At 41.8% G+C, this 14,973-nt stretch overlaps 1 protein-coding gene and 1 non-coding gene across 3 annotated transcripts; both read right to left on the bottom strand.

Annotated features, from left to right (window-relative positions):
- Positions 1–1,964: 1,964 nt before the first annotated feature.
- On the bottom strand, positions 1,965–5,667 carry RPS3A (ribosomal protein S3A). 2 transcript variants are annotated; one of them, XM_048071750.2, is made up of 6 exons: positions 5,509–5,666; positions 5,044–5,147; positions 3,739–3,926; positions 3,378–3,586; positions 2,697–2,806; positions 1,965–2,130 (listed from the first exon to the last, which is right to left on the bottom strand). In XM_048071750.2, exons 1-6 carry the CDS (start codon positions 5,568–5,570, stop codon positions 2,009–2,011), a joined length of 795 nt encoding a protein of 264 aa, XP_047927707.1. In that variant the 5' UTR covers positions 5,571–5,666; the 3' UTR covers positions 1,965–2,008. The 2 variants fall into 2 exon arrangements, 1 of the variants encoding a protein (XP_047927707.1); XR_007166079.2 differs by lacking the exons at positions 1,965–2,130; positions 2,697–2,806 and having other exon boundaries at positions 3,381–3,586; positions 3,739–3,952; positions 5,509–5,667.
- Positions 2,382–2,452, bottom strand: LOC125183701 (small nucleolar RNA SNORD73). The gene has a single exon (XR_007166139.1). It is a non-coding gene; the product is annotated as a small nucleolar RNA SNORD73 (small nucleolar RNA).
- Positions 5,668–14,973: the final 9,306 nt, after the last annotated feature.

Here is a 14,973-nt window from a genome sequence, read left to right as displayed (position 1 = left end):
CTAAAACAATTGTAGGTTCAAGGATTTCCAGCCTTGCAACATCTACTCCGAATCATGGTTTGTTTTTCACTCCAGTGAAAAGTTTGTAGTTTTACTGGAGAAGTGAAGAGGAACTGGTTTCAATTTATGTCTTCACAATATCAATCACTACCTAGGACTCTTGGAGAATTACGCCTGCCTCCTTGAAGCACTACACCAAACCTTACAAAACTCAGCTGACAATAAACACTATTTTAAGATGCATCTTCAACAGTACAGGAAAGCAAAACAAAGGAAAGATCAAAAGCAGCACTCACCCTTTGTCCTGTTTCAGTGTCAGAACGAGTACTCACTACCCTTCTGCTACAAAACTGGGAAAAGAATGAGTATGCCTGTACTGGCCAACCTAGACAGGTAAGTTACCCAAGTATTAAGTCATAGACTGTAATCCCTCTAGTTATTAAGATTTTGTGTATTAATATGCAAATATTGCAGATGCCGTACTCCTTTATTTAAATTATTACTGTTAGTAAAATTCCTCAGAGCTGAGCTCCCCACGTAATAATTACAGGTGGCAATGCCGGTTACTTGGCATGGTGGACAGCTGGGAACTCACAGGAGTAGGAACAGAAACGGGAGGCGGAAGTGAACACCCTACTGCATCCATTTCAACATGAGATCTGTACGCCCATTAAGCTTTGAAGAATCGCATCATATTCCAAGTTTCTCCAGCACCTACCTTTGAGTCCAAGGAAACTATTTTAACTTTCTTTTATAATCTTCAGGATAAAGCTAAAAAGCGTTTTCTTGTACTTACTCACTGGCTTTAACTGGGCACCTCTGCAGCAGTCTACACAAGCTCCATAGTAAGGAAAACAAAAATCCCCTCAGAGCCTGTCTGTGTTTACTGCCTACCCAATTCTGGGCTGGGAGCCTTCCTGCAACAGCATTTAGAGCGCTTAGTCCCTGACAAGCGCATCTTAGACCTAAGCAGGAAACCCCACATGATCAAGACACTGAATCACACCAGTCCTTGAAAGCCGTAAGATTGTTAACCAGCAAGCCTGTTTACTGAAAGCTTTCTAATTGCAACCTAAGGTGTTCTACCATTATTAAAAAAAAAAAAAATCGTGTCTTGTTTAAAGCCACGTACCCCAGAATAAAACATCCTCAGTGCCACATTCACGTACTTTTAAACAGAAGACAGGAAATACAAGGCCTAATTCTTCCTATCAAAAACTTGTATTCAGACTTGTGAGAGTATCAAACTCGAGCACTCACCTGCATTTCAAAAATACAAAATTCAGTGCAAGTACTCTTAAATGGCCTGCTGAGTAATTTAAGTGCTTTAATTTAAGAAACAGACCATTGCCTTTTTACAGTAGAAATACCCCCCGTCCCCAAGTTCCACAGGTTTCTCAAATGGGATTAGTAACCTCTCAGTTCTGACTGAAGGTAAGCTACACGCAACCCTACTCTCAAGCATATTTTTCATGTCTACACTGCTCACAGCTCTAACACTTCTTCCATAATCAAAATGTCAACTTAAAGATTAACACTTTCAGTATCAGAGAAGTAATCTACCCCATAAGAGATCATATCACATAAATTATCACCAGAAGTTTAAACAGATACATAATTCTCAAGTCTACTAGTAAACCCAGAGGACTCCCTTTATAATACGATACTATGAAACAGAAGTTACGACTTCTAGACACATCCACAAGAATTTCTTCTGTGAGAACCAAAATTATTGGGAAAAAAACAATTGGCAGAAACGTTGGCATTGCATTTTCAAATAGCACCTCTCAAAAAGGACAAACTGCCTTCTTCCACCTATCTTGCAACACCAGTCTTGAAAAACAGATCTCCAAAACAATCACTTCTTCCTTTTTAAACCAAGGCAATAGACGTTTACCTCATTAAACAAAACAATCCGTGTCCAGTACCAATATTGTCTAGCAGCAATACAGGCAACCAAACACTTATTCCGTATAATAAAACTTTTATTTTTGGTCAATTTGTAGTTTTAGACGGACTCTTGCACAGGCGGCTCATATCCATCGGCTCGTTCTACTTTAGCACCTGCCTCATCCCCAGAAGGCTTTCCAGCACCACCGCCTTCACCATGCAGTTCCATCAGCTTGCCCACTACAAGGAAGAGGGATTGTCAACAGTGAGATACGCCCGTGTTTAAAGCAGTCTGAAGTTACCTAACTGCTCACTGCACACAAATTAAACCACCAGAACACTTAACATAGGATCAACTCCGTTCCAGAAAGTGCATGCAAAGAGATGATGCTGAATTAACTGACAGTCAGACATAAAATAGAAGCCAGCAATGGAGTAAGGTACAGTTATGTATGTTCTTACAGTTCTAAGAACCTACTACACTTCATGGGAATGTCAGAAAATGGGAAAATTAAAATCATTCCGTGTCATCTGGGACCGAAACAGTTTGTCATCATTCATTCCCAAAGCAAAGCCTTTAAGCAACCAGTTTCAGGCGACAACTCCAAAAAGCTCCGAACTGAATAACCACTGCTTGGCTTCCAGGCCTGAAAGCTAGACGTCTGACTAGAAGGCCAAGCCTTCACTACTGCACCTACATAATCTTTTATGCTGCTTTAGTATCTTTTTCCCAAAGCAAATGCATATTCACGTGTTCTTCCACCTCCCCCTCTTAAAGCTCAGGATGCGAGCAGTAATTGACTTACATTCGAACTTGGGCTTCTTCAGCATCTTGACTTTGCGGACATAGACATCGTGAAGAGGGTAGATGGACTGGCACGCCTTCTCTATGTCTTTGCCAATGCTGTCTGGGATCCTGACAAGTCAAGAGAGCAGAGCAGCGATACGGTATTAAAACTGTGCCTGCTTCCTCATCAGCAACATGCACAATAAGTATTTCTAAGAATACATAACATTCGACAGGAGTTTGCATCTATACTACCTTCACTCTCAGGCAATTTGGGTAAGCATGCTTAGATTACAAGGTGTTATCTTCCTTGCCATGTCAGCAGAGATACAGAGCAAGCACGGCCATGTAGAGACCAAGCCTGCAACCTAACTTCAGGCAGCAAACTATTTTGGAAAATGTCACTGGAAGAAACCAGAGCGTTCACAACCTCAGGTGATCAGAATTACCATTTCAGTCTTTAGAAACATGATTCAAAAATCTCTGGAGGGCCTGATTTTACATTTACGCAAACATGATGGCTGACAGAAACGATGCAGAGACAGCGTTCAAAGCAAACGGCAGCTCAGGGTTCCAGTGCCAGAGACACACCTCACCCGATCCCGGCCAGTCAGCCAGGGAAGCACCAGCCCTCAGCGCTCAGTAACTACCAAACAACTACCTGTACTGTAGGCAAGGGACAAAAACCATCAGAGCTTACAGCTTGTTGACAACTTCTTTCAGGTCGTTGGTTTGGACCTCTCGGGTCATGATTTCCATCATCTTCTTGCGAATCTGCCGGACCTGCTGGTGCTGGGCGTAAGAGGTCTTGCGGATTTGGTTATTGCGCTTCTTCGTAAAACCCACGCAGAAGAGGCGCAGCAGGTAACCATCGGTAGTTTTGACGTCAACGTGGGCTTCGATCATTGTCTGGAGAGGAGGAAAAAAAAAGTCAAGCACCATCTCCACCAGGTCCATTTACACCTGCTGGTACCATTTCAAAGACAGCTTTAAAACCCACCGGTAGCTACCTCCTCTTCCTAAAGAGGACAGCAACCACGCAGAGCTTGTTCTTCACGCACCTGCCATTTTTTGACCATGGAACACATTTTATCCCGGGTGAGGTCCATTCCATGGAAGTTGGTCAGACAATTTTTGCCCTGCACGTCCTCAGTTATCAGTTTAAATTTACGGAAGGCGACCTCGTCGTTCTGCAGATCAGCCAGACTCACTTCAAACACACGACCCTTCAGTCCATCAGAGGCAATTTCTGTATTAGGTAACAAAACAAAACACCTTTTATTAATGTTAGAGAAATATCGTTCAAATCAGACGCTGAACTTCCATCTGGTCTTTTCTAGCAGTAGGTGATGCTGCTAGCTTCATAGCTTTGAAGTTTAAATGCATCTTGAATAAGAGCAAATTAAATCAACCAAGTACCGTCAGTTGTTAAACTGAGGAATTTTTAGGTAAGTTACACCTGACGATGAACACAAACACTGCTATACTGTAAATTCCAGTATGTGTGTACTTTTTTTTCAAGTGGGAGGGGCTACAAAGTATTTTAAAATACAATAATGAAACAAAAAGCCACGTGTACTTACGATAAATCAGTAACAGGTATTGAGCACAGTCAGGTTGTTTCACACCTCTGCCTCTACTAATTAACCATTTTAACATCAGCAGGCTCATCCTTGGTTTACAGTAACCCTTATTTTACTAGTTTCACGTTACGCAGCTTAACGTAACGATTACCTTCATAACTCACAGTGCAAGCAGGAGAGCATACAGTAACTCTTTAGCTGCTCTACACAGCTAACCTTCCAAAAATACTGTTATTTCTATCCAAAGCTCTCTGCATTCCTAACAGAGGCTCCCTATTCCACAGGTGTGTAGATCAATTAGAAATAACAAAACAAATGAAACTTCACCCATTCTACATGTGCTGCTATTAAGTTTGTAACTCTAGCTCTCAACAAAGATCTCTTACCTAAAGGCTTTGAATTTCAGCCCCTCCTAAGGTGATGGTCTTTATGACCCTGTTACAAACAAGGTCCTGCGCAACACTGTCTCCACATCTCCCCACCCGACATTCAGAAAGATTCACTCTTAACCTTCCTCAAATTCATCCGGTCACAGCAGCAGCCCATCAAAAACTTCAGCCTTGTCTTTCTGTAGCATATCCACAGTTTGGTACTCTTACAGAAACAAGGGCTGCAACTTGGAGATAACTCCCTCACCCCCCCCCCCTTTTTTTTTAATTCCAAGTTCATAATTGTTACAAGCAAAAATTGCTTGTCAGCAGTTCTTTGATGAAGTCTCGTTTGCATCTACCACATGGATCACATAATACATGTGCTTGTGCTGCGCAAAGCCCCCGTACTCACTAGTTCCTTGAGTCCTGGTGACAAGCGTCTTCCCGATGTTTCTGATATTAAACATCGCTGGCGCCTTGACATCGTACCAGTCCTTTTTGGAGAAAGGATCCACCCTTCATTTAAACAAAGCGGAAGAAGCCGTCACTACTTCTCCCCGATTAAACCCGGCCGAAACAAGAACCCCCCCTCCCCTCACGCCTCGTGAAGAGGAGGCGCAAACCCCACAGACACCCGAGGGGCCGCTCAGGCAGCCCCAGCCCCAGCCCCAGCCCCCAGCCGGGGAGGCCCGGACACGGGGCCAGCCGAGCACGCGGCACCACCGCCCCCTCCCCCCCCCGCGCACAGGTGAGGCCCGGGCCCGGGCCCGCCGTGACAGCGGCCGCCCGCCGCCATCCGCCGCCATCCGCCGCCATCCGCCCCGCACCCCGTCTCGGCCGCGCCCCCGCCGCCGCGCCGCGCCCCCCGCGGCCTTACACTTTCTTCTTGGCGCCCTTCTTGCCGCCCTTGGTGAGCCGCTTGTTCTTGCCCACCGCCATCCTGCCGGCCCGCCCGCGGAAAGGCCGCTTGCTGCTCGCGCGAGACTTTACGAGAGCCAAGCTCGCGCGAGAGCCGCGCCGGCCGCGCCCTCGCGAGAACGGAGCCCCGGCCGGCGGGGCGAGAAGATGGCGGCCGTGCCCCTAGCGCAGGGGCGGGCCGCGCCTCGTCTGTCACGGCGGTGCTCCCAGCGGCCTTCCTCTACGCAGCCCCACGGGCAAATAAACACACAAGCACATAAATAAATAAACGCACAACAAGCAGCCACGTACCAGCGCTGACCCGGCGCACAAGAAGCGCTGATGCCCACCCGCTGCCGCCACGGCCCCCACCATGTCGGCCCAGAGCCGGACTGGGGTCAGTGCGGGTGCTGGCGCGGTGCTGAGGTACCCGTGTGCACCCCGCTGGGGCTGCTGCTGGGGGTCACTGCGTGTGGCGGGGGGGGGGGGGTGTCGGTAAACGAGGGTGAAAAAGCCCCTGAGAAGTTCTACAGGCAGAAGAACGACCTCATCAAAAAAACCCCTGTGAGCACAACCTCCCCGGCCTTACAAAGAGAAAATAAAACCGTGTCTGTAAGGAGGAAGGAACACGCAATTATAAAAGGCTGTCTTATCTGTGTCTGCATGAAGTCCTGAAACCATAAACCAAGCGTTGACGAGGGCTGATTAGAAGTAAGGCATACATTTTCAAACAGCCAGCGCGATTAGACTTTGGAACCATTTAGAGGCTGTTAGCTCCCCCTCCCCTCCTGCCCCACAGGACTTGTAAATTGCTCGAGGTACTTTCCCCGTTGGCATGCCTTGGCTCAAGTGGGAGTTCATTCAGAGAAGTCTGGTGGTTTGAGTTACGCAGGAGGTCACGTTGGATAATCACGCTGGCCCCCTCCAGCTTCATCATGAATAATCAACTTAAATTGCAGCTCATACATTCCAGGGTATTGTGTCATGCCTCTCACAGAGAAGGGCAAATACTGCCATATGTATTCTACATAGTTCATTCAGAGACATTTATTCTTCGTAAGTCTAGCAAAGCTTGTAAGAAATCCAACCTAGAAGATAATGAAGCATACACATCATGTGATCCTAACACCCCAGCCTCTGGAAATCATTTTGCAAGCACAATAATTAATACTATGAGATCTTCTGGCTGGTTTCTTAGTAGTTTGCATTACAGGAGAGATGTCTGAGGACCAGCTTAAAGCACTGTGAGCGCAGCTCCCTAATTACTTGACTTCCCTCTTCCTGCTTTCACATTCTTTCACTCATCAACTGGAGCCACATGCTGAGGACACGAGAAGTACGCCCTGTTACGTGATGGGAAGCCCGCCTTCCATCGGGGTGCCAGAGTATGTGGTAGCACCAGCTGCAGCGTGGGCTCGGTCCCACACCAGGTGCCTGCATGTGGGGCACAGGTGCTCAGCAGATTACAGATTGAACCACCCAGCCGTCAGGCAACTGCTGTCCCCGGACAGAGGCACGAGCTCTGCCTTGCTTATGGTGGAGGATCCCAGCTCCGTCCCTCTGCAGTGCTACAGCTGCTCGCCGGCAGCTCTGCTCTGAGGCTGGGGCTTCTGAATCTGTTAGGAGTCGTGAGTGACAACATGTCCAGGGTAATAAAAATCTTGCGCTTGCGAAGGGGTAGTTGTCAGCCACACAAAAGCCATCTGTTATATTTTACAAATGAAACCAGAGCAGCAGGCACAGTTCTGATTACTTCATCAATTTCTTTCATGCTAGCCTGGAATTTCATCTGCATGCCTACAGCAACTGGATTCCATCAGCAGCTCACGCTATCAGACAGAGAGCTTAATCAGACAAAAGCAGACCTCCTGCTTACTACCTCTTAGGTAATCAGGCTTCAAGGAAAAAAAAAAGAGAAAAATGAAAAAAACAACAACAAAACAGTTCAGGTTTTTCTCCTGAATGTCAGGGAAAAGGACGCCCAACATGAGAAGGTGAAGCCTCCTTCTCCAAGATGTAGGACTGCAAGAGACTTTCCAATTTTCCTGCGTTGTTGGCACATTGTTAATTAGGATTCCCTGCTGCAGATTGAGTTAACTGCAGAATCTCACCTGCACAAATAAAACACCTCTTCTAGTTCAGGAAATTATGCATCTCCAGAGGACAGCTTTTGAGGTTTCCTAGAAAAGAAGATACCACATATAATCTGTTCACCTGTCAGTAATTGCCCTTTTTTTTTTTCCCTGCCCAGCAGCTGAAGGCTTTCTCCACTGGAAGACTCCCATACACACAAAGATCAGCAATTTTATTGCCTTGGTACTTCCCTCCTAAGTGAGTTTGGAATCAGCTGTAAAGGAGAGGTGATCCGTGAGGCAGAAACAACTACAACAAAAAACAAAATCAGCGAAGCCTAACAAACACAGTAGGAAGCCCACTAGAAAGAAAGTCACACTGGATCAGGTCAATTGCCCTGGCACTTCAGCCTGATGCTTTCGCCCAGTATTTCACATAGACAATTGAAAAGGTAAGCAAATACTTCAAAAGCCTCTAGCAGTCAGAGCAGCTAAGATGTTTACAGTTTTTTTCTTCTCTCTTTACACATTTTCTTTATGAGGAAGTGTCCATTTAACCTTGATCCAACTTGGAAGCTAGCCCTGTTTTGAGCAGGGATCAGGCTAGATGGCCTCCAAAGCCCCTTGCGTCCGAACTCCTTCTGTGACTCTAAACTGTGTCAAACAGGAAGCTTCTTTTGGGTCTTGATTTTATGCCTCAACACAATTTTAGGCAGATCACCAAAATGGAGCAGATTATCTATCAACTCCAAACTATGTCATCAAGAAGCATTTTCACCCTTCTTTCCTACCTTTTTTTCCACAATGAAAAGGGAATTTCCCTTTCTCTCTTTCCTTCTTAACTTGCACCAAGCAGTGTAACTTCACTTACAATTCTGTAGTTGAGATGAAGGATCGGCTGGTTCTCATTTCTTTTACAGTCACGTCCCTGTTGGCTGTGATAATTCAATTCAATGGGGCTGGCTTGCTCTAGTTCTTAAAAAGGGCAAAACTTTCTAAATATAGATATCAGAGAACAGTTCATTAAATCAAGCCTTGTCATTAAGAGACTTCTTTTTTCCCTTTAAGCATCCCTCACAACTGAAATAGTCAACGCAGAGGGCCACTCTTTACTCTGTTGCTATTGTGTTGCTCTAGGTAACAGGAGAAAAAAAACAACACAAAAAAACCACACCACCCAACAACAACAAATCAGTCAAGCTCTACAAGATTTCCCCTTGTGAAATCCTTTGTCCTTAGGGAATTTAAGGGTTTTTTCTCTTTTTTTTTTTTGTGAATAACCCCACACATTGTTTTGCAGAGTTCTGTCTGCTTTATGTAGCATTTTCCCTTCAATTTTTTTTACAGCTATAGCTGGCTACAAAAATACAACAAAGCATCCCACAATTCCCTATGTATATTTGCAGTTAAGCAATGCTCCAAAGGAGTTTTTTTCCTTTTTTTTTTTCTTTCCCTTTTTTAAAGCAGAGCAAGAACATTATTTCTCCAAATATCATTTCTAGGAAATATCAAGTAACATTTCTATTCTCTGGTCAGGCTGCAATGAAGAGCTCAGACATAGAAGTGGAAGAAAGGGAAAAAAGGCAAAAATAAGCTGAAGAAAATGGCATCCTTTCTGCTGAAACAGTTTGATAACTCTACAGGTTAAACAAACAACAACAAAGGAAAACACAACTTACTTTGACTAAATTACAAACAGCAGTATAGATTACGTGTAAGAAAACACTAGGCAAGTGAGATTCAAGATTGTTTGCAGTCTTTTACTGTAAATTATTTTATTGGTAGCACCACGAGAAAGTTACTTTCTTTAGGAAACTAGCTGCTGCCAGCTTGTAATGTGAAGAGAAGCTCTCGCTTTAATGACAGAGGTCTACTTGTAACAGGAGGGCTTTGTGGGCAAAGGGAGTATTTGCCTCCTAACGTAAGGGACTGCAACCCCCACCTAGGAATAGATGCACTTTCATAATTCAGAAGCTGGGACGTTTTACATTGCTCCCTATAAATCTTTGGAAACCTAGAGGAATCAACATTTCCTGTTTTCTGCTCCAGCTTTCTCCATTTCCCTTGAAACTGCTTAACAGGTTTGGGATTTCATCTCTACTATCCCTTATTACTGGCCTTTGCAATCACATTCCTCAACATGAAGGGATTCTGTTGTACCCTTTCCTTCTAGTTTTAGAGGTATTTAATCATCAGAAACTTGCCTGTTCTCAGCTTTCCTAAATTAAATCAGTCCCAAGCATCTTTCCACAGGCTAGAAGAAAGAAGTTGCTATCCCTGTCACGCGATGCAGATGAAATAAAGGGCACCTTTAAAGTCTCAGAGAGCTAATAGCATACAGCTCAGTCAACGCTTCAGGATATGACTTTCTTAAAAAAGGGACATGCAAGTCTTGCTCAATATTGTCCTTTCAGGTGTCCAGTCCGAACAAAATGGAATTCTATTAATCCTGCTCAAGTGATCATCCTTTTAATAACACTTTCTTCTTGGTAGATGCAAAGATTTCTTTAGAAATATATTCCTAAGGAGTTTCATCTTACAGTGCCTCTTTTAAAGAAAAAAACACCAGCACCACAAAAAAAAACCAGCAAAGCCACTCTTCTATGGAATCCTGTTTTGTTTTTTTTTTTTAATATATGTATGTATGTACAGACCATACATGTGGTTATTAAGTAATCAACAGAAACCATGCTTTTTTAAAAAAACATATACTTCTTAACCCACCAGGTTAAAACCCAAAGAGCTACTCTAAAAATTTAAGTGTTGTGTTGGGCCCTTCTTTCTGACCTCTGCAGCCAACTTACTTAAACATGTTCAACTTCGGAACAGAAATTCTTTTTAAGAATCCAAGCAAGATGCCTGTTTTAGTTTAATAAAGGGAAAACTCCAGAGATCTAGCAAGATTTTGTTGCTTTCTGTAACTGAGATTTTTTTTCTAAGATCCAATATTTATGAATATACTGCATAGCAAAGTATTCTTACATAACTTATTTATGTACTCATGATTGAGGAAGCAATTATCGGCATTTTACTTAGTATCGAAACCAGGAAGATTATTCTGACTAGATGTAAAAAGGCAATCTTCCCTTTTATTTTAGTTAGTATGAAGCATACACAATACACACTGTTTCCAGATTTCCCTTTGTGTCTGCCTTACTAGCAGCACAAAGCACAAGCTGCTTGTTTTAAATTCCCCTCTCCCATTCTCAGATAACTCATACAAGTGTTCTGGCACTTCCAGGTTGGCGAGTTTCATTGACAAGATAAGCATATTTCTTGCTATGCCAGAAATAACTGGTATAACAATAATAAAAATAAAATAAAAAAAAAGGCAGAAACAACTCCGCATCTCTGCAGAGTACAGTAGAGCCTGAGGTCTTGCTTCTGTGGCAAATTCACTTAGATTAATATACATAAAATCCTCCAGTGTAGGAAAAATATTTGGGTTTGCTCTGTGTAGCTCTTTTAATTTTGTCTACAACAAGCAGTTATTCATGAATAGATTAATCAAGCCTAAATTTCATCTGGTTAGCTGTAATAGCACTAGTTATCAGTTCAGGTGTAATTTAGGCAGAATATATCAGGTACTGAACGCTTTGCCATCAGTGTTTATTCTTAGTGAATATATATATTTTTATAGTGCTGCTATAGCTTATTTTATGTTCTGCCTATGTTTTTGCTTCAATTACATTTATTTAGCTTGCTATAAGTATTTATACCAGTGCCTAGGTCGGGTTGTAAACAGCCTTATGCCTCATTTGACAATATTTTCCTTAGCTCCTTGGAATCGTGGTGGTCACACCAGAACCTCTGTGTTTTCCCAATTCCCTTGCATGAATACAGCTTTCTTCCTTTGCAGGCCCTCATTAATTAAAAATACTTTAAATATTTTGAATCCCACTGTAGCAAAACACTGTGGCATAACACATAAATTACTGAGAAAAAGCTACCGTTAGCACAGCTCACCTCCTGCATTATTAACAGCAGCAGCATGCTGCATTTCGAGCCCCTCTCGCCCTGTTGTTGTACTCGCTGCAGCAGCGACCTTCTGCTGTGCTCTTCCTCTGCTCCACCAGCCGGGCCTTATCTGCCCTCCCCTTGAAAATCGCCATTCATGGCCTTCTGCAGCTGCTTTAGGGTGGTGGTCCCACATCATATGGTAGGGAAGAGTTGGTAGCATGGGGTGTTTGTGTGCTGAGTCCTGTTTTTTGTCAGTTACCAAAAGGTACAGAGATAAAGCTGGGAATGGGGGCTGAGCAAGTTCCTAAAACAGGTACATACAACTGTCGTGCCAGTTTTAAAAGGCCATGAGATCTGTGATTTGGTTCAAAAAAAGGTGTCTGATAGTTGTTTCTGTAATGGAGTAAGTGATTCTGAAGAGGGAATTCTACATAGTAGTATTTGTTTTAATACTTCAGATTATTTTAAGTGGTCTATTTTGCCTGCTTGTTCTGTTGCTACAGCTGGTGTGTTTTTGTGTGGCTGCCTTAGTTTCATGGCTTAATTGCAAAACATTGTTTCCTTGCAGGTACTTATTTTATTTGTTAGCTTTGTTTGGTTTTAAGTACAATTTAAAACTACATGTATTAATTTGGGTCTTTAAGGAATGGTTGTATGCTACCTCTTATTTTTTACTTATGGAAATGAAGCAGGGTGGGGCCAAATAATTCCTGTGCTTTATAATCTTCTGCTCTTTTAGATTCCACTTCAGTGGACTATTCAGGCTTATCTGTTTGAGGACATTTATGTGTGAAGTATTTGCATTGAAAAAAAAAAAAACTATTCTCCCTCCTTTCCTCCCTGTTTTGGCTAAGCAAGTATATGCAAAAAAATTATTATCAATATTTATCTATTTATTTCTCTAATTTCTGATTTTTGGGGTGTTTTCTAGAAGAGTTTGTTATTTACCCATAAAACTGGTGATTTTCTGCCTGCATTGATTTTTCCTGAAACTGTACTATCGTGCATCTTTTTTATACAAATTTTTTTTTTTTTTTTAATTTTCATCTCATTATTATGCTTTTCTAAAAGCTCTGATTTTTCTCTGAAAGATAATTTTTTCAAAGTGCACTGGTGAAGTGAGTATTTTCTTTATCAGTTATTTCCTATCAAATTTGCCTATGCTGCAGGTTAAAGTCTTTCTCCCTTGACTGCCAACTCAGCTATCGTTAATCGTGCAATTTAGTCTGATGATAATTTATTCCATCTAACGATGCATGAGATGTAAAAAAGCCCAAAGGAGGAGTCTGGGGGAGTAGAAATTAGGAGGGAAAAAATTCCCAAACCAAACATTGCCATCTTTTTTCCTTGCAAACTCAGCATATCTTTGCTGAAATTACTGAGACACCATGGAGCCCTGCTTTTTTTTTACAATCTCTTGGTGGTGGAGTCACACTTTAAATCACTCTGCAAAAGCATGACTTAGTTAACACTTCATTATACGAGAAGGTTTCCACTATGCTGTATTTGGCAGAAAAATCTGACTTTTCTCATGCATTTTATCCATCATCCATTTCAAATTAAGAAAAGAAAACATGACATTAAAAGTTTTTGTCTAAAAGGCATATGGCTGAATGTCTACTTGTCTAATCATCAGTTGTGCTACCTGGATGTTTTAAAAATATAAGAGATCACGTAACAAATATTTTAAAAAAATCACATAAATACTTTTATTTTCCTTCAAGGAATAAATATTTCAGTATAAAGCATTATTTAAAGAGTAACAGTTCATCTCAAAGATTGCAAGTGGCTTGCAATGTAGCTTTACAATGTGGCTAGCTAAATGAATTCAGTAAGCAGAGAACAAGGTTATTTGCTCAGATTAGGCTTTCCAAATTGTGATCTTCAGACTAGCAGCTGTCTGAAGTGTCAGAGTAATACACATGGCGCATACACGGTCCCAGAGCCAAACCATCCCTTTTACAGCTTGTGTTGAGGAGAGAGGAACCTGTAAAATATTTGAGGGTAGAAAACGGTGTAGGAAATCTGGCAGTCATAAGCTTAGTGGAAAATTCTTTTTCAAAAAGCAGAAAATAGACTTAGCACTAGAATAATACCATATCCAGTTCCCAGCAACGTTCACACTCTTGTAGCACTGGGATTCAAGCCTGTATGAATGTGTGGATACTTATGGTTTCTACAGCTGAATCTCAAGTCCTTTATTCATTTTTTCTTCATTTCCTTAAGCAAGACTCCAAATTGTAATATTCAAATAGTGAGATTACATACAGCTAAATAATAGCACATATTTTAATTTTGTATCTTTTTAAGATACAATATTAAATTTAGAGAGATCCTTCTGAAATGGATAAGTACACTTGAAATTCCATACTCTTATACAAAAGCACGTTTTTTATTCTTATATGGAACTATATTCAATAACTAAATAAATATGGCATTGTCATCTAAATCAGTCTAGCTGCACTACCAGCAAATGTAAACGTTCACTTCTGAATCTAGTCCTTCTTTTTTTGATCTCTTTCAGCAAAATAGGATGTTCTAACTAAGGATATCTCAGTGTATTTCAATAGGCACAGGCTTATGCGGAAAGACTTCTCAACCCCACACTCAGGTCGGTAATAATGTGATATCCTGACAAAGAAATTACAAAAATATTGTACAGGAAGTGGCATCAAGAAGTCATCTAGTCCACTTCCCCACTATAAATATTTTTAGTCACATCTGTGTAACTTGTTGAACAAAGAATGCAATGAATGGTGTAGAAAATGCCTGCTACTCTCTTATTATGCATTTTCCATTAACACACAGGGCTTTTTTTCCTATGATGTGAATGGGTATCTGAAAATATTTGTAAACCTTTTTTTTTTTTTTTTAATAACTGCCGGTTTTCAAAACAAGAAAACTTTTAATAACAGATTGAAATACCTCTAATTTCAGAATATCACATTATACCTTTATAAACTTCCTATACACATTAAAAACTACCACCACCACCACCAAGAAAAAAACAACCCTAAAAGGTAGCCTCTGATCTGTATTTCTTTAGAAAAATCTTAATCGATTCCATCTTTAAAATACTCATGACAGGGTAGGTTCTGCTTTGAAAACTGACATCCTCTCCAAGAAAACACACACACACTAGTACACAAATTTCACACAACTACTTGAAAAGAGAGACTAACAGAAATGCAACAGCAACAAATAAGTGTAAATTATGTTCAATTCATGTGTGTACATAAAAATTGCACGTAGAGTTTCTGGTCAAATCTCAGATGGAGAGGGCCCTGAGGTTGGCCTGTATGACTGATTCTGTGAAGGCGCTGAGTAAGTTAGGTTGGAAAGGACCTCAGGATGGTGACTCCATGGCCCTTATGGGCAGTGTGTTCCTTCCAGTTCTTAACCATCTAACTCCA

Source organism: Anser cygnoides, chromosome 4 (genome assembly GCF_040182565.1).
Source record: "Anser cygnoides isolate HZ-2024a breed goose chromosome 4, Taihu_goose_T2T_genome, whole genome shotgun sequence".
NCBI lineage: Eukaryota > Metazoa > Chordata > Aves > Anseriformes > Anatidae > Anser > Anser cygnoides.
Note: the sequence above shows the minus strand (reverse complement) of the source record. Positions and strands in the feature narration are given on the sequence as shown.